This window comes from Triturus cristatus, chromosome 8 (genome assembly GCF_964204655.1).
Source record: "Triturus cristatus chromosome 8, aTriCri1.1, whole genome shotgun sequence".
Taxonomy (NCBI): Eukaryota; Metazoa; Chordata; class Amphibia; order Caudata; family Salamandridae; genus Triturus; species Triturus cristatus.
This window is the reverse complement of record NC_140591.1, coordinates 1,627,105,185-1,627,130,174: the sequence shown is the minus strand read 5'-3', so window position 1 is coordinate 1,627,130,174 and position 24,990 is coordinate 1,627,105,185. Positions and strand designations below refer to the sequence as shown.

The window sequence follows — 24,990 nt, the reverse complement described above, 5'->3', positions numbered from 1 at the left end:
AAAACTAAAAGTGATATTCATAGATCTTTACTATAATAACTAACCAGTACACCTGACTTGATAATCCAGGCTAAGAAACTAAGAAAATCGCTACTAAGTGATGTTTTATGATATCCCTCCCTCAGTATGTCAGTAAATGAAAACTAACCCAATGATCGTATGGATGGGCGCATCACCCTCCCTCTGTATGTCAGTAAATGAAAACTAACCCATTGATCGTATGGATGGGCGCATCACCCTCCCTCAGTATGTCAGTAAATGAAAACTAACCCAATGATTGTATGGATGGGGTCATCACCGTCCCTCAGTATGTCAGTAAATGAAAACTAACCCAATGATCGTATGGATGGGCGCATCACCCTCCCTCTGTATGTCAGTAAATGATTACTAACCCAACGATTGTATGGATGGGCGCATCACCCTCCCTCAGTATGTCAGTAAATGAAAACTAACCCAATGATTGTATGGATGGGGTCATCACCCTCCCTCAGTATGTCAGTAAATGAAAACTAACCCAATGATCGTATGGATGGGCGCATCACCCTCCCTCTGTATGTCAGTAAATGAAAACTAACCCATTGATCGTATGGATGGGCGCATCACCCTCCCTCAGTATGTCAGTAAATGAAAACTAACCCAATGATTGTATGGATGGGATCATCACCGTCCCTCAGTATGTCAGTAAATGAAAACTAACCCAATGATCGTATGGATGGGCGCATCACCCTCCCTCTGTATGTCAGTAAATGAAAACTAACCCATTGATCGTATGGATGGGCGCATCACCCTCCCTCTGTATGTCAGTAAATGAAAACTAACCCATTGATCGTATGGATGGGCGCATCACCCTCCCTCAGTATGTCAGTAAATGAAAACTAACCCAATGATTGTATGGATGGGGTCATCACCCTCCCTCAGTATGTCAGGAAATGAAAACTAACCCAATGATTGTATGGATGGGGTCATCACCCTCCCTCAGTATGTCAGGAAATGAAAACTAACCCATTGATTGTATGGATGGGCGCATCACCCTCCCTCAGTATGTCAGTAAATGAAAACTAACCCAATAATTGTATGGATGGGGTCATCGTCCTCCCTCAGTATGTCAATAAATGATTACTAACCCAATGATTGTATGGATGGGCGCATCACCCTCCCTCAGTATGTCAGTAAATGAAAACTAACCCAATGATTGTATGGATGGGGTCATCACCCTCCCTCAGTATGTCAGTAAATGATTACTAACCCAATGATTGTATGAATGGGCGCGTCACCCTCCCTCAGTATGTCAGTAAATGGTTACTAACCCAACGATTGTATGGATGGGCGCATCACCCTCCATCAGTATGTCAGTAAATGAAAGCTAACCCAACGATTGTATGGATGGGCGCATCACCCTCCCTCAGTATGTCAGTAAATGATTACTAACCCAATGATTGTATGAATGGGCGCATCACCCTCCCTCAGTATGTCAGTAAATGAAAGCTAACCCAACGATTGTATGGATGGGCGCATCACTCTCCCTCAGTATGTCAGTAAATGATTACTAACCCAACGATTGTATGGATGGGCGCATCACCCTCCCTCAGTATTTCAGTAAATGAAAACTAACCCATTGATCGTATGGATGGGCTCATCACCCTCCCTCAGTATGTCAGTAAATGAAAACTAACCCAATAATTGTATGGATGGGGTCATCGTCCTCCCTCAGTATGTCAATAAATGATTACTAACCCAATGATTGTATGGATGGGCGCATCACCCTCCCTCAGTATTTCAGTAAATGAAAACTAACCCAATGATTGTATGGATGGGGTCATCACCCTCCCTCAGTATGTCAGTAAATGATTACTAACCCAATGATTGTATGAATGGGCGCGTCACCCTCCCTCAGTATGTCAGTAAATGGTTACTAACCCAACGATTGTATGGATGGGCGCATCACCCTCCATCAGTATGTTAGTAAATGAAAACTAACCCATTGATCGTATGGATGGGCTCATCACCCTCCCTCAGTATGTCAGTAAATGATTACTAACCCAATGATTGTATGAATGGGCGCATCACCCTCCCTCAGTATGTCAGTAAATGAAAACTAACCCAACGATTGTATGGATGGGCGCATCACCCTCCCTCAGTATGTCAGTAAATGATTACTAACCCAATGATTGTATGAATGGGCGCATCACCCTCCCTCAGTATGTCAGTAAATGAAAACTAACCCAAGGATTGTATGGATGGGCGCATCACCCTCCCTCAGTATGTCAGTAAATGGTTACTAACCCAATGATTGTATGGATGGGCGCATCACCCTCCATCAGTATGTTAGTAAATGAAAACTAACCCATTGATCGTATGGATGGGCTCATCACCCTCCCTCAGTATGTCAGTAAATGATTACTAACCCAACGATTGTATGGATGGGCTAATCACCCTCCCTCAGTATGTCAGTAAATGAAAACTAACTCAATGATTGTATGAATGGACGCGTCACCCTCCCTCAGTATGTCAGTAAATGATTACTAACCCATTGATTGTATGAATGGGCGCGTCACCCTCCCTCAGTATGTCAGTAAATGAAAACTAACCCAACGATTGTATGGATGGGCGCATCACCCTCCCTCAGTATGTCAGTAAATGATTACTAACCCAACGATTGTATGGATGGGCGCATCACCCTCCCTCAGTATGTCAGTAAATGATTACTAACCCAACGATTGTATGGATGTGCGCATCACCCTCCCTCAGTATGTCAGTAAATGAAAGCTAACCCAACGATTGTATGGATGGGCGCATCACCCTCCCTCAGTATGTCAGCAAATGATTACTAACCCAACGATTGCATGGATGGGCGCATCACCCTCCCTCAGTATGTCATTAAATGATTACTAACCCAATGATTGTATGGATGGGCGCATCACCCTCCCTCAGTATGTCAGTAAATGATTACTAACCCAATGATTGTATGGATGTGCGCATCACCCTCCCTCAGTATGTCTGTAAATGATTACTAACCCAACGATTGTATGGATGGGCGCATCACCCTCCCTCGGTATGTCAGTAAATGATTACTAACCCAACGATTGTATGGATGGGCGCATCACCCTCCCTCAGTATGTCAGTAAATGAAAACTAACCCATTGATCGTATGGATGGGCTCATCACCCTCCCTCAGTATGTCAGTAAATGATTACTAACCCAACGATTGTATGGATGGGCTAATCACCCTCCCTCAGTATGTCAGTAAATGAAAACGAACTCAATGATTGTATGAATGGGCGCGTCACGCTCCCTCAGTATGTCAGTAAATGATTACTAACCCAATGATTGTATGGATGGGCGCATCACCCTCCCTCAGTATGTCAGTAAATGATTACTAACCCAACGATTGTATGGATGGGCGCATCACCCTCCCTCAGTATGTCAGTAAATGATTACTAACCCAACGATTGTATGGATGTGCGCATCACCCTCCCTCAGTATGTCAGTAAATGAAAGCTAACCCAACGATTGTATGGATGGGCGCATCACCCTCCCTCAGTATGTCAGTAAATGATTACTAACCCAACGATTGCATGGATGGGCGCATCACCCTCCCTCAGTATGTCATTAAATGATTACTAACCCAACGATTGTATGGATGGGCGCATCACCCTCCCTCAGTAGGTCAGTAAATGATTACTAACCCAATGATTGTATGGATGTGCGCATCACCCTCCCTCAGTATGTCAGTAAATGATTACTAACCCAACGATTGTATGGATGGGCGCATCACCCTCCCTCAGTATGTCAGTAAATGATTACTAACCCAACGATTGTATGGATGGGCGCATCACCCTCCCTCAGTATGTCAGTAAATGAAAACTAACCCATTGATCGTATGGATGGGCTCATCACCCTCCCTCAGTATGTCAGTAAATGATTACTAACCCAACGATTGTATGGATGGGCGCATCACCCTCCCTCAGTATGTCAGTAAATGAAAACTAACCCAACGATTGTATGGATGGGTGCATCACCCTCCCTCAGTATGTCAGTAATTGAAAACTAACCCAATGATTGTATGGATGGGCTCATCACCCTCCCTCAGTATGTCAGTAAATGAAAAGTGGTCACAGTGGATGTTCAACTCCTGCTGAACATCAGTCCATCAAGCAACAGAACATTGTTCAATCTAAAATGTCCACTGATGTTCATTTCAAATGAAATGTCCATAAAAGATCTGGAATATAACCAATATGATGATGGCGGAAGTAGTCCCTACCTTGACCATGGTTTCCGTGTAGGTCTGAGCGGTCTTGGTGAATGAAGACGGTGATTTGCTGAATCCCCCCAGCAGCTTCTTCAGAATGTTGGTCACGTGGAATGGGGCGTCCTTCAGATTGGGGGGGAGCTCCTCCTCCCTTAGGTACTTATGCAACTTGTTGTAGATGATGCTGGAAGTCTCAATATTGTTGTACAGGGTGGTCAAGACCTCCGGGGTCACATATTCCCGCAGGCTGACACCACGTTCAAGGAAAAGCTGCACAAATTTGGCTTTATTCTCGACCAGAGCAAGAGTCATCACTGAATGCAAATCCTTGGCCTGTAACAACAAAAGGATGAATGTGTCACTCAACATGAAGTGTTTCAGAAGGAAACACTATTTACCTGTAATCATAGTCTTCACTGAAGTCAAACATTTGCATAGTCCTGCCTATGTGTGGAATCCAGGAGTACTCTTAATCTTACAGATAAATAGTAAACCGACCTATAACGCCTACCATTTATTTGCTTTGGTGATTAGAAGAGTCAATTCCTGAGAAATGTTTATGGCTCCTCGAGGGAAGGGTGGAATTAGCAAAAGTAGGGAAGATGGAGGAATACTTTTACCAGTGCGAGAGATCACCATTCGACATAGGCAGACCTAATGCTTGGAGTAACAAGAAAAAATTCTCAGTACATTCACATTTAAGGTAATGTAATTTACTGTCAGAGGCCTTAATGCCCAAGCGAAGAGGGCAAGGGTGGTGTCACTTCTGCAATAAGAGCAGGCTGAATTGAATAGGCTACAGGAGGCACATTTTAAACAGAGGGATACTGGCGGACTTTTAAACAGGAAATACCCACTACAGGTTCACGCCACTTGCGAACCGACTAAAACCAGCGGTGCTCCAGTCATATTCAAGAAAGTTCTAGGAGTTGCCATTTTGGAAATAGTAACAGATAGGCAGGTTTGATACAACCTACTCAAAGGAAGGGTAAAGGAAGAAATACTTACAAAAGCAACAATATATATGCTGAAACAAGCCCTAGTAAAAGCATGCAGGAATCACCACGCAGACTGAGAGGTTCGCAAAAGGCACAATATCTCCAAAAGGAGACTTCAGCCAGGTGGTAGATAACACACTAGACAGGTCAGGTCTATCCATGGGTCAGCCACACAAGTCTGTCACAAGAAGTATGAGAAAGTCTGGATGCACTGAATGGAGCCAGGCTGCTTGCACTATTCCCATGTACACAGAAGATATTCTAGAATACCCAGAATGCATCTATCCTGCCATCTCCTGAAGGCAGTGGTTGAGACTAACATGGGTGCCTCACACTATACAGCTTGATCTACATCCTGTGTGATTCAAGGTAATGTACTGAGAGATGCAGTGAATATGGCTGAGAAAAGATACAAGATTATTTGATATTCAATGCTAGTCCGAAAATATCCAGGGAGGTCATCTGGGTAGTGGTGAGGGGAAAGAGGATAGCCCTCGGAGAACTAGCAACAAAAAAAAACAGAGAACTGACTCAAGTCACATTACAGACTGAAATGTAGCAAGCAGAGAAAGCCCATAAACATAGGTTGTCCAGAATAGTGCTCCAGCATTTGACATCACTCAAAGGCCCACTCTCCATGCTGCTAGTAAAGAGTTGTGAAAAACCAGTTCAAGTGCTGAACCACAGAGTGGATACCAAGTGGAGAACATGAACATTGTAAGTAATTGGGTTGTTGGTTGACTGGGGTATAAGCCCTGGTCAAGCAGCAAACCTAATTCTAGTTAGGGTAAGGCACAAGCAAACCCCAAATTAACGTGTGTTCACACCCTTGGTAGCTTGGCACAGAACAGCCATGCTTAACTCAGAGGCAATATTTAAAGTAATTGTGCAAAACTTCAAACAGAAAAACAGTGAAAACACACCGCAAAAGGAGTGCATAACAGTTTTAGAAAAATATATTGTTTTTTAATAAATAAAACAAGACCGCAATGATAAAAATCCAATTTGTAGAACCAGAGATATTGAATTTTAGGGTTTTCAGTAAAAATAGCACCAAAAAGCACAAAGCCCCAACTGGGGAGTCACAAATTCAGGCCAACCGTGATGGAGCACGGGTCGGCTATAGGGACCCATTTAGCCCCGCTGCACCTTAAATCCTGGTTGTGGAGCATTGCGTGGATCCGCAGCGAAGATGCGCCACACAGCTGAAGCGATGCGTTAGTTCCAGAATGCAGTGAGGCTGTGGTGCAAGGTCCTGTTGCATCGTTGTTGAGGATACAGTCAAAGGAGCTTGCAATGCAAAGCCTAGCATCAGGGATGCACAGCTTGTAATGCATTGGTTCTGAGGAGTTGAAAGGCTGCGATGCGGAGTCCGGCATCTTCGTCGAGGCTGCTGTCGACAAGAGATGGAGGACCTAGGCTGTGGATGCACTGTGCCATTGGGGCAATGCGTCAGTTCTGAGGACCGCAGGGTCGACGCGGGTCTTTGCTATGGGTCCAATCCACGCTGTGTGGCGATGCATTGGTTCTGCTCGGGGATGCACATCTCAGCTGAGGAGATGTGCCGGTTCTGATCAGGGATGTGCCGCTCAGCTGAACTGATGTGTTGGTTCCACTGGCTAGCGCATTTGGCCCATTTCCAAGGGTCTGAACTGGGCTGGCACCACTTGGCAGAGTAAATATACATATGGCAGAGTCCAGGTGCAGCTACAAGGTTGTTGGAAGCCTGTTATGTCCCTGAGGCTTCAGATCAAGAGGTCAGCCAACCAGCTCTGGGAGTCCCTATGGTTTATGGGTTCAAGAGATGCAGGTTCAGTTCTTCTCCCACAGGCAAGAGGGCAGCAAGCAGTAGGTCAGCACAGCAAAGCCGGACCCCAGAAGAGTACAATCCAGAAGAGTGGCAGTCCTTCAGCAGCACAGCAGTTCTTCTTCCTGGCAGAGCATCCACAGGTCAAGAAGTGTCCTGAAGTGGTAGTGTCTGAGGTCCTACTTTCATACACAGTTGTGCATGTGAGTGAGGAGAAGCTTCTAGAGGCATGCCTTTGAAGTGCACAGTTGTCCTGCCTTCCATGCTCTAGATCCAGACTAACTACAGGGGTATGCCGCCCTTTGTGTGGAGACAGGACACAGCCTATTCAGGTATAAGTGAGGCTGGACCCAGTTCTTTCCTCCCATCCTGCCAGTGATGGCCCATTCGGTCACACCTAAGCTCCCATTGTGTGTGGCTGACTAGGAGGAATATATAAATCCCAACTGCTAACCACACCCAGCTATGTGACCAGAGAAAGGCTGCAGGCAACAAATGGCTAAGGCAAGAAAATGTGAACTTTCTAATAGTGGCATTGTCAGAAGTGTAATTTAAAATCTGGCTTCATCATAAATTAGAATTTTAAATTAGGATTCCAGATACACAAAACTTGAACCAGTCATAGCTTCCCATTTGGAAATTACACTTATCAAATGCAATAAGGTAATCCCAATGTTATCCTATGTGAGATATAGGCTTGCAGTAGTGAAAAACAAATGTAAGAGTTTTTTACCACCAGGGCAGGTAAAACTCAAAAGTACATATCCTGCATTTTAAATACATTGCACCCTGCCTGCCATAATGTTTATTTTGCCAGGTCGAAATGACAGTTTAGACTGCACACAGATGCTCTGAGGCCTGAGACATGTTTATCATGCTACTTAAGTGGGCAGCACAATTAGTATCAGTGCTGCAGGCCCACCAGTAGCACTTAATTTACAGGCCCTAGGCACTTATAGTACAACTTTACTAGGGACTTATAAGTACATTAAATATGCCGATTGGGTATTAATCAATATTACCATGTTTAGAGGAGAGAGTACATGCACTTTAGCACTGGTTAGCAGTGGTAAAATGTGCAGGGTCCTAATTCTAGCAAAAAAAAGGTCAGAAAAATGGAGGAGGAAGGCAAAAACGTGGGGGGAAGACCACCCTAAGGCTGACAGTTCTTACAATCATTATTTGTGTATGCACTAGCAATGAAAAAATACACTGCATACACATTCTGAGAGATCAACAATGTATGGAGACAGACATAAGGCCGATATACTCCAACATTATCAACACACAATCTCAAGAATCCCTTTTCAAGCAATACGAATATCTAGAAAACTATAATACCCGTGAATATCTGAGGAGCAAGGGAAGTGAGAGGAGTTGGCCTAACGGCTAGGGCGCTCGACCTCGGACCTGGGGAACTGGGTTCGAGTCTCGGTAATGACGCTAAACATCCTGTGATTCTGGGCAAATCACTTAATCTCCCTGTGCCTAACAAAAAATGAATGTATGTCCTCATGTAACGTAACTGGTGCTATGTAAAGTGCTCTGATACCTGATTGCATTCGGTCAAGTTCGTGCTATATAAAACTCTGTAAAAAAACCAAAAAGCGATATCAGCTCTTATAATAATCTCTGAAATACTAGCAGCCTGTAAGTCAATGAAATTGTTCAAAGCCCTAAGACCAGACAGATTTATTGGAGCATTTCATAAGTCCTTCACCCCTAACAGAGTCTTCTTACTGGGGAAGGTCATTCAGTCCGTAGCAAACACATGTAGGATTAGAATGACAAAACTAACAATATGTGCTTCCCAAACCAGGAAAGAATCACCTAGAATGTGGAGTTTACTGGCCAGTTACACTCATGGGGATGCATGACCTACCATTTTAGCGGTCGAAAATGGAGATTTGGTCCATTTGCGACCGCGAAAATAGCTTTTGCCATGTAACATCCCAATTTTGCGAGTCAGTAACTTATTACCGACTCACAAACTAGGGTTTGCGAGTTAGTATTAGGAAGGGGAGTGCCAAGGGCGTCCCTTCCTAATAGCGAGTCACAGTTGGATGTAAGATTGTTTTGCGACTGCAATGCAGTTGCAATACAATTGATGTTTACCACCTACTTCAGGTAGTGTTGCAGGGATTCTGCTTATGCGCAGAACTATGCGCAGGAACCCAGGCCCTCATTGAATTGCGGTGTACCAAAAACTCACCTCAGAACCCAGAACCCCTATCCGGCCAGCATCAGTGTCCCATTCGTTATCCGAGGTTTAGCTCGGCGGTCCCAATGTATAGACAACCCAGAACAAGCGACTTAGTATATCTCTCAGGAATGGTGGGAATCAGAAACACCTTTTCGTAATTATTCTCGTACCAGTCCACAACAGAATAAACAGAGACACGGGAAAAGTTTAAAGAGTTTATTTTATAAACCTCGTGTCCTAATATGCAGCAGTTTGGCTAACATTAGCAGACAAACGATTAAAATCAAAACCATCAGCATAGTTACAATACCATAGAAAATGAAAGGAGCAATCATACTAAAATGACAGTGGCTCTAGGCCACCTTCCTTTCTCTAACACACTAATAGTATGATTAGACTAATAAAAGGTCTCTAGGCTTGAATGGGGAACCCCATACCGTATAGATCAGCTCAGAGAGTTCACATCACAGGATCAGCTATGCTCTGCTCCTAGGAACGCTCCTCTTCCGAATGTAATGAAAACATGTAACGCTGCAATATTAAAAGCACCCGACTTTCAGGTTTTTGCAGCTGCGTGCGTGTTATGGCTAAACTAGTGGGCCGATCAACCTGAACTCAACAACATGCACCGTCTAGCGATCCAGACTGTTTCTGTTACACTGTGTACAGACCAAGGTCGCTATGCACTGTTCAAGATGTTAACAACAGACAGTTCTCATGTGAAGCAAAGTCGAGCAAGCATTTCTCAATTCTAATAACATGTGACTACAGTGTCGTGTGCAAAAGCAGCAAAAGCGGCAAGATGGCTTTCTAACATTAAACGCGGTTATGCTAACTTAGCGTTGTACATAGGTAGATAACGATCATCACTACAGTAGGTGGTAAGCCAGTCGCAAATGGCAAGGGTTCCCCTGGGGACCGCTTCCCCTTTATGAATGGTAGAGAAAAAATATTTGAGAGCAAGCAGTGGTTAAACTGAAAAGTTTCATTTTTCTTTCTTAAACGCATCCCGTTTCCCTTAGGAAAAATGGGCTGGATTTTGTAACAAACTGCTTTATTTAAAAAGCAAAAACCAAAGGAAATGATGGACGGAGTGTTGAACATTGCAAGCACTCACCCCCAGTCAACTGATCTGGGTTTAATCCATCACCGTTCTTTAGCCCACTCTGCCACCCCAGTTCAGACATGGCCATATGCAAATCAGTCTGACCCTGTGCCTCATGGGAACAGTCCAGCCCGAACTGCCAAGCCATGACTTCCCTGGACCGGAAACAAGCCTCCTAGGACCGGTTTCTGGCATTTCAGCCGTCTTCAGCCAGGCTTGCTTGAATCCAGTAGCAAAGTGAGCAAGGGACTCACGTCTGAGCATACCCTGCCAACTTATGGCGAACAAAGCAAAAACCAAAGGAAATGATGGACGGAGTGTTGAACATTGCAAGCACTCACCCCCAGTCAACTGATCTGGGCTTAATCCATCACCGTTCTTTAGCCCACTCTGCCACCCCAGTTCAGACATGGCCATATGCAAATCAGTCAGACCCTGTGCCTCATGGGAACAGTCCAGCCCGAACTGCCAAGCCATGACTTCCCTGGACCGGAAACAAGCTTCCTAGGACCGGTTTCTGGCATTTCAGCCGTCTTCAGCCAGGCTTGCTTGAATCCAGCGGCAAAGTGAGCAAGGGACTCACGTCTGAGCATACCCTGCCAACTTATGGCGAACAAAGCAAAAACCAAAGGAAATGATGGACGGAGTGTTGAACATTGCAAGCACTCACCCCCAGTCAACTGATCTGGGTTTAATCCATCACCGTTCTTTAGCCCACTCTGCCACCCCAGTTCAGACATGGCAATATGCAAATCAGTCTGACCCTGTGCCTCATGGGAACAGTCCAGCCCGAACTGCCAAGCCATGGCTTCCCTGGACCGGAAACAAGCTTCCTAGGACCGGTTTCTGGCATTTCAGCCGTCTTCAGCCAGGCTTGCTTGAATCCAGTGGCAAAGTGAGCAAGGGACTCACGTCTGAGCATACCCTGCCAACTTATGGCGAACAAAGCAAAACCAAACGAAATGATGGACGGAGTGTTGAACATTGCAAGCACTCACCCCCAGTCAACTGATCTGGGTTTAATCCATCACCATTCTTTAGCCCACTCTGCCACCCCAGTTCAGACATGGCAATATGCAAATCAGTCTGACCCTGTGCCTCATGGGAACAGTCCAGCCCGAACTGCCAAGCCATGACTTCCCTGGACCGGAAACAAGCTTCCTAGGACCGTTTTCTGGCATTTCAGCCGTCTTTAGCCAGGCTTGCTTGAATCCAGTGGCAAAGTGAGCAAGGGACTCACGTCTGAACATACCCTGCCAACTTATGGCGAACAAAGCAAAAACCAAAGGAAATGATGGCCGGAGTGTTGAACATTGCAAGCACTCACCCCCAGTCAACTGATCTGGGTTTAATCCATCACCGTTCTTTAGCCCACTCTGCCACCCCAGTTCAGACATGGCCATAAGCAAATCAGTCTGACCCTGTGCCTCATGAGAACAGTCCAGCCCGAACTGCCAAGCCATGACTTCCCTGGACCGGGAACAAGCTTCCTAGGACCGGTTTCTGGCATTTCAGCCGTCTTCAGCCAGGCTTGCTTGAATCCAGTGGCAAAGTGAGCAAGTGACTCACGTCTGAGCATACCCTGCCAACTTATGGCGAACAAAGCAAAAACCAAAGGAAATGATGGACGGAGTGTTGAACATTGCAAGCACTCACCCCCAGTCAACTGATCTGGGTTTAATCCATCACCGTTCTTTAGCCCACTCTGCCACCCCAGTTCAGACATGGCCATATGCAAATCAGTCTGACCCTGTGCCTCATGGGAACAGTCCAGCCCGAATTGCCAAGCCATGACTTCCCTGGACCGGAATCAAGCTTCCTAGGACCGGTTTCTGGCATTTCAGCCGTCTTCAGCCAGGCTTGCTTGAATCCAGTGGCAAAGTGAGCAAGGGACTCGCGTCTGAGCATACCCTGCCAACTTATGGCGAACAAAGCAAAAACCAAAGGAAATGATGGACAGAGTGTTGAACATTGCAAGCACTCACCCCCAGTCAACTGATCTGGGTTTAATCCATCACCGTTCTTTAGCCCACTCTGCCACCCCAGTTCAGACATGGCCATATGCAAATCAGTCTGACCCTGTGCCTCATGGGAACAGTCCAGCCCAAACTGCCAAGCCATGACTTCCCTGGACCGGAAACAAGCTTCCTAGGACCGGTTTCTGGCATTTCAGCCGTCTTCAGCCAGGCTTGCTTGAATCCAGTGGCAAAATGAGCAAGGGACTCACGTCTGAGCATACCCTGCCAACTTATGGCGAACAAAGCAAAAACCAAAGGAAAGGATGGACGGAGTGTTGAACATTGCAAGCACTCACCCCCAGTCAACTGATCTGGGCTTAATCCATCACCGTTCTTTAGCCCACTCTGCCACCCCAGTTCAGACATGGCCATATGCAAATCAGTCAGACCCTGTGCCTCATGGGAACAGTCCAGCCCGAACTGCCAAGCCATGACTTCCCTGGACCGGAAACAAGCTTCCTAGGACCGGTTTCTGGCATTTCAGCCGTCTTCAGCCAGGCTTGCTTGAATCCAGCGGCAAAGTGAGCAAGGGACTCACGTCTGAGCATACCCTGCCAACTTATGGCGAACAAAGCAAAAACCAAAGGAAATGATGGACGGAGTGTTGAACATTGCAAGCACTCTCCCCCAGTCAACTGATCTGGGTTTAATCCATCACCGTTCTTTAGCCCACTCTGCCACCCCAGTTCAGACATGGCCATATGCAAATCAGTCTGACCCTGTGCCTCATGGGAACAGTCCAGCCCGAACTGCCAAGCCATGACTTCCCTGGACCGGAAACAAGCTTCCTAGGACCGGTTTCTGGCATTTCAGCCGTCTTCAGCCAGGCTTGCTTGAATCCAGTAGCAAAGTGAGCAAGGGACTCACGTCTGAGCATACCCTGCCAACTTATGGCGAACAAAGCAAAAACCAAAGGAAATGATGGACGGAGTGTTGAACATTGCAAGCACTCACCCCCAGTCAACTGATCTGGGCTTAATCCATCACCGTTCTTTAGCCCACTCTGCCACCCCAGTTCAGACATGGCCATATGCAAATCAGTCAGACCCTGTGCCTCATGGGAACAGTCCAGCCCGAACTGCCAAGCCATGACTTCCCTGGACCGGAAACAAGCTTCCTAGGACCGGTTTCTGGCATTTCAGCCGTCTTCAGCCAGGCTTGCTTGAATCCAGTGGCAAAGTGAGCAAGGGACTCGCGTCTGAGCATACCCTGCCAACTTATGGCGAACAAAGCAAAAACCAAAGGAAATGATGGACAGAGTGTTGAACATTGCAAGCACTCACCCCCAGTCAACTGATCTGGGTTTAATCCATCACCGTTCTTTAGCCCACTCTGCCACCCCAGTTCAGACATGGCCATATGCAAATCAGTCTGACCCTGTGCCTCATGGGAACAGTCCAGCCCAAACTGCCAAGCCATGACTTCCCTGGACCGGAAACAAGCTTCCTAGGACCGGTTTCTGGCATTTCAGCCGTCTTCAGCCAGGCTTGCTTGAATCCAGTGGCAAAGTGAGCAAGGGACTCCCGTCTGAGCATACCCTGCCAACTTATGGCGAACAAAGCAAAAACCAAAGGAAAGGATGGACGGAGTGTTGAACATTGCAAGCACTCACCCCCAGTCAACTGATCTGGGCTTAATCCATCACCGTTCTTTAGCCCACTCTGCCACCCCAGTTCAGACATGGCCATATGCAAATCAGTCAGACCCTGTGCCTCATGGGAACAGTCCAGCCCGAACTGCCAAGCCATGACTTCCCTGGACCGGAAACAAGCTTCCTAGGACCAGTTTCTGGCATTTCAGCCGTCTTCAGCCAGGCTTGCTTGAATCCAGCGGCAAAGTGAGCAAGGGACTCACGTCTGAGCATACCCTGCCAACTTATGGCGAACAAAGCAAAAACCAAAGGAAATGATGGACGGAGTGTTGAACATTGCAAGCACTCTCCCCCAGTCAACTGATCTGGGTTTAATCCATCACCGTTCTTTAGCCCACTCTGCCACCCCAGTTCAGACATGGCCATATGCAAATCAGTCTGACCCTGTGCCTCATGGGAACAGTCCAGCCCGAACTGCCAAGCCATGACTTCCCTGGACCGGAAACAAGCTTCCTAGGACCGGTTTCTGGCATTTCAGCCGTCTTCAGCCAGGCTTGCTTGAATCCAGTAGCAAAGTGATCAAGGGACTCACGTCTGAGCATACCCTGCCAACTTATGGCGAACAAAGCAAAAACCAAAGGAAATGATGGACGGAGTGTTGAACATTGCAAGCACTCACCCCCAGTCAACTGATCTGGGCTTAATCCATCACCGTTCTTTAGCCCACTCTGCCACCCCAGTTCAGACATGGCCATATGCAAATCAGTCAGACCCTGTGCCTCATGGGAACAGTCCAGCCCGAACTGCCAAGCCATGACTTCCCTGGACCGGAAACAAGCTTCCTAGGACCGGTTTCTGGCATCTCAGCCGTCTTCAGCCAGGCTTGCTTGAATCCAGCGGCAAAGTGAGCAAGGGACTCACGTCTGAGCATACCCTGCCAACTTATGGCGAACAAAGCAAAAACCAAAGGAAATGATGGACGGAGTGTTGAACATTGCAAGCACTCACCCCCAGTCAACTGATCTGGGTTTAATCCATCACCGTTCTTTAGCCCACTCTGCCACCCCAGTTCAGACATGGCAATATGCAAATCAGTCTGACCCTGTGCCTCATGGGAACAGTCCAGCCCGAACTGCCAAGCCATGGCTTCCCTGGACCGGAAACAAGCTTCCTAGGACCGGTTTCTGGCATTTCAGCCGTCTTCAGCCAGGCTTGCGTGAAACCAGTGGCAAAGTGAGCAAGGGACTCACGTCTGAGCATACCCTGCCAACTTATGGCGAACAAAGCAAAAACCAAACGAAATGATGGACGGAGTGTTGAACATTGCAAGCACTCACCCCCAGTCAACTGATCTGGGTTTAATCCATCACCATTCTTTAGCCCACTCTGCCACCCCAGTTCAGACATGGCAATATGCAAATCAGTCTGACCCTGTGCCTCATGGGAACAGTCCAGCCCGAACTGCCAAGCCATGACTTCCCTGGACCGGAAACAAGCTTCCTAGGACCGTTTTCTGGCATTTCAGCCGTCTTTAGCCAGGCTTGCTTGAATCCAGTGGCAAAGTGAGCAAGGGACTCACGTCTGAACATACCCTGCCAAAGTATGGCGAACAAAGCAAAAACCAAAGGAAATGATGGACGGAGTGTTGAACATTGCAAGCACTCACCCCCAGTCAACTGATCTGGGTTTAATCCATCACCGTTCTTTAGCCCACTCTGCCACCCCAGTTCAGACATGGCCATAAGCAAATCAGTCTGACCCTGTGCCTCATGAGAACAGTCCAGCCCGAACTGCCAAGCCATGACTTCCCTGGACCGAAAACAAGCTTCCTAGGACCGGTTTCTGGCATTTCAGCCGTCTTCAGCCAGGCTTGCTTGAATCCATTGGCAAAGTGAGCAAGGGACTCACGTCTGAGCATACCCTGCCAACTTATGGCGAACAAAGCAAAAACCAAAGGAAATGATTGACGGAGTGTTGAACATTGCAAGCACTCACCCCCAGTCAACTGATCTGGGTTTAATCCATCACCGTTCTTTAGCCCACTCTGCCACCCCAGTTCAGACATGGCCATATGCAAATCAGTCTGACCCTGTGCCTCATGGGAACAGTCCAGCCCGAATTGCCAAGCCATGACTTCCCTGGACCGGAAACAAGCTTCCCAGGACCGGTTTCTGGCATTTCAGCCGTCTTCAGCCAGGCTTGCTTGAATCCAGTGGCAAAGTCAGCAAGGGACTCGCGTCTGAGCATACCATGCCAACTTATGGCGAACAAAGCAAAAACCAAAGGAAATGATGGACAGAGTGTTGAACATTGCAAGCACTCACCCCCAGTCAACTGATCTTGGTTTAATCCATCACCATTCTTTAGCCCACTCTGCCACCCCAGTTCAGACATGGCAATATGCAAATCAGTCTGACCCTGTGCCTTATTGGAACAGTCCAGCCCGAACTGCCAAGCCATGACTTCCCTGGACCGGAAACAAGCTTCCTAGGACCGTTTTCTGGCATTTCAGCCGTCTTTAGCCAGGCTTGCTTGAATCCAGTGGCAAAGTGAGCAAGGGACTCACGTCTGAACATACCCTGCCAACTTATGGCGAACAAAGCAAAAACCAAAGGAAATGATGGACGGAGTGTTGAACATTGCAAGCACTCACCCCCAGTCAACTGATCTGGGTTTAATCCATCACCGTTCTTTAGCCCACTCTGCCACCCCAGTTCAGACATGGCCATAAGCAAATCAGTCTGACCCTGTGCCTCATGAGAACAGTCCAGCCCTAACTGCCAAGCCATGACTTCCCTAGACCGGAAACAAGCTTCCTAGGACCGGTTTCTGGCATTTCAGCCGTCTTCAGCCAGGCTTGCTTGAATCCAGTGGCAAAGTGAGCAAGGGACTCACGTCTGAGCATACCCTGCCAACTTATGGCGAACAAAGCAAAAACCAAAGGAAATGATGGACGGAGTGTTGAACATTGCAAGCACTCACCCCCAGTCAACTGATCTGGGTTTAATCCATCACCGTTCTTTAGCCCACTCTGCCACCCCAGTTCAGACATGGCCATATGCAAATCAGTCTGACCCTGTGCCTCATGGGAACAGTCCAGCCCGAATTGCCAAGCCATGACTTCCCTGGACCGGAAACAAGCTTCCTAGGACCGGTTTCTGGCATTTCAGCCGTCTTCAGCCAGGCTTGCTTGAATCCAGTGGCAAAGTGAGCAAGGGACTCGCGTCTGAGCATACCCTGCCAACTTATGGCGAACAAAGCAAAAACCAAAGGAAATGAAGGACAGAGTGTTGAACATTGCAAGCACTCACCCCCAGTCAACTGATCTGGGTTTAATCCATCACCGTTCTTTAGCCCACTCTGCCACCCCAGTTCAGACATGGCCATATGCAAATCAGTCTGACCCTGTGCATCATGGGAACAGTCCAGCCCGAACTGCCAAGCCATGACTTCCCTGGACCGGAAACAAGCTTCCTAGGACCGGTTTCTGGCATTTCAGCCGTCTTCAGCCAGGCTTGCTTGAATCCAGTGGCAAAGTGAGCAAGGGACTCACGTCTGAACATACCCTGCCAACTTATGGCGAACAAAGCAAAAACCAAAGGAAATGATGGACGGAGTGTTGAACATTGCAAGCACTCACCCCCAGTCAACTGATCTGGGTTTAATCCATCACCGTTCTTTAGCCCACTCTGCCACCCCAGTTCAGACATGGCCATAAGCAAATCAGTCTGACCCTGTGCCTCATGAGAACAGTCCAGCCCGAACTGCCAAGCCATGACTTCCCTGGACCGGAAACAAGCTTCCTAGGACCGGTTTCTGGCATTTCAGCCGTCTTCAGCCAGGCTTGCTTGAATCCAGTGGCAAAGTGAGCAAGGGACTCACGTCTGAGCATACCCTGCCAACTTATGGCGAACAAAGCAAAAACCAAAGGAAATGATGGACGGAGTGTTGAACATTGCAAGCACTCACCCCCAGTCAACTGATCTGGGTTTAATCCATCACCGTTCTTTAGCCCACTCTGCCACCCCAGTTCAGACATGGCCATATGCAAATCAGTCTGACCCTGTGCCTCATGGGAACAGTCCAGCCCGAATTGCCAAGCCATGACTTCCCTGGACCGGAAACAAGCTTCCTAGGACCGGTTTCTGGCATTTCAGCCGTCTTCAGCCAGGCTTGCTTGAATCCAGTGGCAAAGTGAGCAAGGGACTCGCGTCTGAGCATACCCTGCCAACTTATGGCGAACAAAGCAAAAACCAAAGGAAATGATGGACAGAGTGTTGAACATTGCAAGCACTCACCCCCAGTCAACTGATCTGGGTTTAATCCATCACCGTTCTTTAGCCCACTCTGCCACCCCAGTTCAGACATGGCCATATGCAAATCAGTCTGACCCTGTGCCTCATGGGAACAGTCCAGCCCTAATTGCCAAGCCATGACTTCCCTGGACCAGAAACAAGCTTCCTAGGACCGGTTTCTGGCATTTCAGCCGTCTTCAGCCAGTCTTGCTTGAATACAGTGGCAAAGTGAGCAAGGGACTCGCGTCTGAGCATACCCTGCCAACTTATGGCGAACAAAGCAAAAACCAAAGGAAATGATGGACGGAGTGTTGAACATTGCAAGCACTCACCCCCAGTCAACTGATCTGGGTTTAATCCATCACCGTTCTTTAGCCCACTCTGCCACCCCAGTTCAGACATGGCCATATGCAAATCAGTCTGACCCTGTGCCTCATGGGAACAGTCCAGCCCGAACTGCCAAGCCATGACTTCCCTGGACCGGAAACAAGCTTCCTAGGACCGGTTTCTGGCATTTCAGCCGTCTTCAGCCAGGCTTGCTTGAATCCAGTGGCAAAGTGAGCAAGGGACTCACGTCTGAACATACCCTGCCAACTTATGGCGAACAAAGCAAAAACCAAAGGAAATGATGGACGGAGTGTTGAACATTGCAAGCACTCACCCCCAGTCAACTGATCTGGGTTTAATCCATCACCGTTCTTTAGCCCACTCTGCCACCCCAGTTCAGACATGGCCATAAGCAAATCAGTCTGACCCTGTGCCTCATGAGAACAGTCCAGCCCGAACTGCCAAGCCATGACTTCCCTGGACCGGAAACAAGCTTCCTAGGACCGGTTTCTGGCATTTCAGCCGTCTTCAGCCAGGCTTGCTTGAATCCAGTGGCAAAGTGAGCAAGGGACTCACGTCTGAGCATACCCTGCCAACTTATGGCGAACAAAGCAAAAACCTAAGGAAATGATGGACGGAGTGTTGAACATTGCAAGCACTCACCCCCAGTCAACTGATATGGGTTTAATCCATCACCGTTCTTTAGCCCACTCTGCCACCCCAGTTCAGACATGGCCATATGCAAATCAGTCTGACCCTGTGCCTCATGGGAACAGTCCAGCCCGAATTGCCAAGCCATGACTTCCCTGGACCGGAAACAAGCTTCCTAGGACCGGTTTCTGGCATTTCAGCCGTCTTCAGCCAGGCTTGCTTGAATCCAGTGGCAAAGTGAGCAAGGGACTCGCGTCTGAGCATACCCTGCCAACTTATGGCGAACAAAGCAAAAACCAAAGGAAATGATGGACAGAGTGTTGAACATTGCAAGCACTCACCCCCAGTCAACTGATCTGGGTTTAATCCATCACCGTTCTTTAGCCCACTCTGCCACCCCAGTTCAGACATGGCCATATGCAAATCAGTCTGACCCTGTGCCTCATGGGAACAGTCCAGCCCGAATTGCCAAGCCATGACTTCCCTGGACCGGAAACAAGCTTCCTAGGACCGGTTTCTGGCATTTCAGCCGTCTTCAGCCAGGCTTGCTTGAATACAGTGGCAAAGTGAGCAAGGGACTCGCGTCTGAGCATACCCTGCCAACTTATTGCGAACAAAGCAAAAACCAAAGGAAATGATGGACGGAGTGTTGAAAATTGCAAGCACTCACCCCCAGTCAACTGATCTGGGTTTAATCCATCACCGTTCTTTAGCCCACTCTGCCACCCCAGTTCAGACATGGCCATATGCAAATCAGTCTGACCCTGTGCCTCATGGGAACAGTCCAGCCCGAACTGCCAAGCCATGACTTCCCTGGACCGGAAACAAGCTTCCTAGGACCGGTTTCTGGCATTTCAGCCGTCTTCAGCCAGGCTTGCTTGAATCCAGCAGCAAAGTGAGCAAGGGACTCACGTCTGAGCATACCCTGCCAACTTCTGGCGAACAAAGCAAAAACCAAAGGAAATGATGGACGGAGTGTTGAACATTGCAAGCACTCACCCCCAGTCAACTGATCTGGGCTTAATCCATCACCGTTCCTTAGCCCACTCTGCCACCCCAGTTCAGACATGGCCATAAGCAAATCAGTCTGACCCTGTGCCTCATGAGAACAGTCCAGCCCGAACTGCCAAGCCATGACTTCCCTGGACCGGAAACAAGCTTCCTAGGACCGGTTTCTGGCATTTCAGCCGTCTTCAGCCAGGCTTGCTTGAATCCAGTGGCAAAGTGAGCAAGGGACTCGCGTCTGAGCATACCCTGCCAACTTATGGCGAACAAAGCAAAAACCAAAGGAAATGATGGACAGAGTGTTGAACATTGCAAGCACTCACCCCTAGTCAACTGATCTGGGTTTAATCCATCACCGTTCTTTAGCCCACTCTGCCACCCCAGTTCAGACATGGCCATAGGCAAATCAGTCTGACCCTGTGCCTCATGGGAACAGTCCAGCCCGAATTGCCAAGCCATGACTTCCCTGGACCGGAAACAAGCTTCCTAGGACCGGTTTCTGGCATTTCAGCCGTCTTCAGCCAGGCTTGCTTGAATCCAGTGGCAAAGTCAGCAAGGGACTCGCGTCTGAGCATACCATGCCAACTTATGGCGAACAAAGCAAAAACCAAAGGAAATGATGGACAGAGTGTTGAACATTGCAAGCACTCACCCCCAGTCAACTGATCTGGGTTTAATCCATCACCGTTCTTTAGCCCACTCTGCCACCCCAGTTCAGACATGGCCATATGCAAATCAGTCTGACCCTGTGCCTCATGGGAACAGTCCAGCCCGAATTGCCAAGCCATGACTTCCCTGGACCGGAAACAAGCTTCCTAGGACCGGTTTCTGGCATTTCAGCCGTCTTCAGCCAGGCTTGCTTGAATCCAGTGGCAAAGTGAGCAAGGGACTCGCGTCTGAGCATACCCTGCCAACTTATGGCGAACAAAGCAAAAACCAAAGGAAATGATGGACAGAGTGTTGAACATTGCAAGCACTCACCCCCAGTCAACTGATCTGGGTTTAATCCATCACCGTTCTTTAGCTCACTCTGCCACCCCAGTTCAGACATGGCCATAAGCAAATCAGTCTGACCCTGTGCCTCATGAGAACAGTCCAGCCCGAACTGCCAAGCCATGACTTCCCTGGACCGGAAACAAGCTTCCTAGGACCGGTTTCTGGCATTTCAGCCGTCTTCAGCCAGGCTTGCTTGAATCCAGTGGCAAAGTGAGCAAGGGACTCACGTCTGAGCATACCCTGCCAACTTATGGCGAACAAAGCAAAAACCTAAGGAAATGATGGACGGAGTGTTGAACATTGCAAGCACTCACCCCCAGTCAACTGATCTGGGTTTAATCCATCACCGTTCTTTAGCCCACTCTGCCACCCCAGTTCAGACATGGCCATATGCAAATCAGTCTGACCCTGTGCCTCATGGGAACAGTCCAGCCCGAATTGCCAAGCCATGACTTCCCTGGACCGGAAACAAGCTTCCTAGGACCGGTTTGTGGCATTTCAGCCGTCTTCAGCCAGGCTTGCTTGAATCCAGTGGCAAAGTGAGCAAGGGACTCGCGTCTGAGCATACCCTGCCAACTTATGGCGAACAAAGCAAAAACCAAAGGAAATGATGGACGGAGTGTTGAACATTGCAAGCACTCACCCCCAGTCAACTGATCTGGGTTTAATCCATCACCGTTCTTTAGCCCACTCTGCCACCCCAGTTCAGACATGGCCATAAGCAAATCAGTCTGACGCTGTGCCTCATGAGAACAGTCCAGCCCGAACTGCCAAGCCATGACTTCCCTGGACCGGAAACAAGCTTCCTAGGACCGGTTTCTGGCATTTCAGCCGTCTTCAGCCAGGCTTGCTTGAATCCAGTGGCAAAGTGAGCAAGGGACTCACGTCTGAGCATACCCTGCCAACTTATGGCGAACAAAGCAAAAACCTAAGGAAATGATGGACGGAGTGTTGAACATTGCAAGCACTCACCCCCAGTCAACTGATCTGGGTTTAATCCATCACCGTTCTTTAGCCCACTCTGCCACCCCAGTTCAGACATGGCCATATGCAAATCAGTCTGACCCTGTGCCTCATGGGAACAGTCCAGCCCGAATTGCCAAGCCATGACTTCCCTGGACCGGAAACAAGCTTCCTAGGACCGGTTTCTGGCATTTCAGCCGTCTTCAGCCAGGCTTGCTTGAATCCAGTGGCAAAGTGAGCAAGGGACTCGCGTCTGAGCATACCCTGCCAACTTATGGCGAACAAAGCAAAAACCAAAGGAAATGATGGACAGAGTGTTGAACATTGCAAGCACTCACCCCCAGTCAACTGATCTGGGTTTAATCCATCACCGTTCTTTAGCCCACTCTGCCACCCCAGTTCAGACATGGCCATATGCAAATCAGTCTGACCCTGTGCCTCATGGGAACAGTCCAGCCCGAATTGCCAAGCCATGACTTCCCTGGACCGGAAACAAGCTTCCTAGGACCGGTTTCTGGCATTTCAGCCGTCTTCAGCCAGGCTTGCTTGAATACAGTGGCAAAGTGAGCAAGGGACTCGCGTCTGAGCATACCCTGCCAACTTATTGCGAACAAAGCAAAAACCAAAGGAAATGATGGACGGAGTGTTGAAAATTGCAAGCACTCACCCCCAGTCAACTGATCTGGGTTTAATCCATCACCGTTCTTTAGCCCACTCTGCCACCCCAGTTCAGACATGGCCATATGCAAATCAGTCTGACCCTGTGCCTCATGGGAACAGTCCAGCCCGAACTGCCAAGCCATGACTTCCCTGGACCGGAAACAAGCTTCCTAGGACCGGTTTCTGGCATTTCAGCCGTCTTCAGCCAGGCTTGCTTGAATCCAGCAGCAAAGTGAGCAAGGGACTCACGTCTGAGCATACCCTGCCAACTTCTGGCGAACAAAGCAAAAACCAAAGGAAATGATGGACAGAGTGTTGAACATTGCAAGCACTCACCCCTAGTCAACTGATCTGGGTTTAATCCATCACCGTTCTTTAGCCCACTCTGCCACCCCAGTTCAGACATGGCCATAGGCAAATCAGTCTGACCCTGTGCCTCATGGGAACAGTCCAGCCCGAATTGCCAAGCCATGACTTCCCTGGACCGGAAACAAGCTTCCTAGGACCGGTTTCTGGCATTTCAGCCGTCTTCAGCCAGGCTTGCTTGAATCCAGTGGCAAAGTCAGCAAGGGACTCGCGTCTGAGCATACCATGCCAACTTATGGCGAACAAAGCAAAAACCAAAGGAAATGATGGACAGAGTGTTGAACATTGCAAGCACTCACCCCCAGTCAACTGATCTGGGTTTAATCCATCACCGTTCTTTAGCCCACTCTGCCACCCCAGTTCAGACATGGCCATATGCAAATCAGTCTGACCCTGTGCCTCATGGGAACAGTCCAGCCCGAATTGCCAAGCCATGACTTCCCTGGACCGGAAACAAGCTTCCTAGGACCGGTTTCTGGCATTTCAGCCGTCTTCAGCCAGGCTTGCTTGAATCCAGTGGCAAAGTGAGCAAGGGACTCGCGTCTGAGCATACCCTGCCAACTTATGGCGAACAAAGCAAAAACCAAAGGAAATGATGGACAGAGTGTTGAACATTGCAAGCACTCACCCCCAGTCAACTGATCTGGGTTTAATCCATCACCGTTCTTTAGCCCACTCTGCCACCCCAGTTCAGACATGGCCATAAGCAAATCAGTCTGACCCTGTGCCTCATGAGAACAGTCCAGCCCGAACTGCCAAGCCATGACTTCCCTGGACCGGAAACAAGCTTCCTAGGACCGGTTTCTGGCATTTCAGCCGTCTTCAGCCAGGCTTGCTTGAATCCAGTGGCAAAGTGAGCAAGGGACTCACGTCTGAGCATACCCTGCCAACTTATGGCGAACAAAGCAAAAACCTAAGGAAATGATGGACGGAGTGTTGAACATTGCAAGCACTCACCCCCAGTCAACTGATCTGGGTTTAATCCATCACCGTTCTTTAGCCCACTCTGCCACCCCAGTTCAGACATGGCCATATGCAAATCAGTCTGACCCTGTGCCTCATGGGAACAGTCCAGCCCGAATTGCCAAGCCATGACTTCCCTGGACCGGAAACAAGCTTCCTAGGACCGGTTTCTGGCATTTCAGCCGTCTTCAGCCAGGCTTGCTTGAATCCAGTGGCAAAGTGAGCAAGGGACTCGCGTCTGAGCATACCCTGCCAACTTATGGCGAACAAAGCAAAAACCAAAGGAAATGATGGACAGAGTGTTGAACATTGCAAGCACTCACCCCCAGTCAACTGATCTGGGTTTAATCCATCACCGTTCTTTAGCCCACTCTGCCACCCCAGTTCAGACATGGCCATATGCAAATCAGTCTGACCCTGTGCCTCATGGGAACAGTCCAGCCCGAATTGCCAAGCCATGACTTCCCTGGACCGGAAACAAGCTTCCTAGGACCGGTTTCTGGCATTTCAGCCGTCTTCAGCCAGGCTTGCTTGAATACAGTGGCAAAGTGAGCAAGGGACTCGCGTCTGAGCATACCCTGCCAACTTATTGCGAACAAAGCAAAAACCAAAGGAAATGATGGACGGAGTTTTGAAAATTGCAAGCACTCACCCCCAGTCAACTGATCTGGGTTTAATCCATCACCGTTCTTTAGCCCACTCTGCCACCCCAGTTCAGACATGGCCATATGCAAATCAGTCTGACCCTGTGCCTCATGGGAACAGTCCAGCCCGAACTGCCAAGCCATGA

The 24,990-nt window shown here is 48.5% G+C and overlaps 1 protein-coding gene across 1 annotated transcript in view; it reads right to left on the bottom strand.

The window, feature by feature from the left end:
• Positions 1-24,990, bottom strand: part of LOC146808456 (transient receptor potential cation channel subfamily M member 2-like) — a 694,250-nt gene that overhangs the window by 302,138 nt on the left and 367,122 nt on the right. Inside the window, exon 10 of the mRNA XM_085623563.1 lies at positions 4,265-4,585. Within this exon, the coding sequence (XP_085479689.1) occupies positions 4,265-4,585 (321 nt within the window). The remainder of the gene's footprint in view (positions 1-4,264; positions 4,586-24,990) is intronic.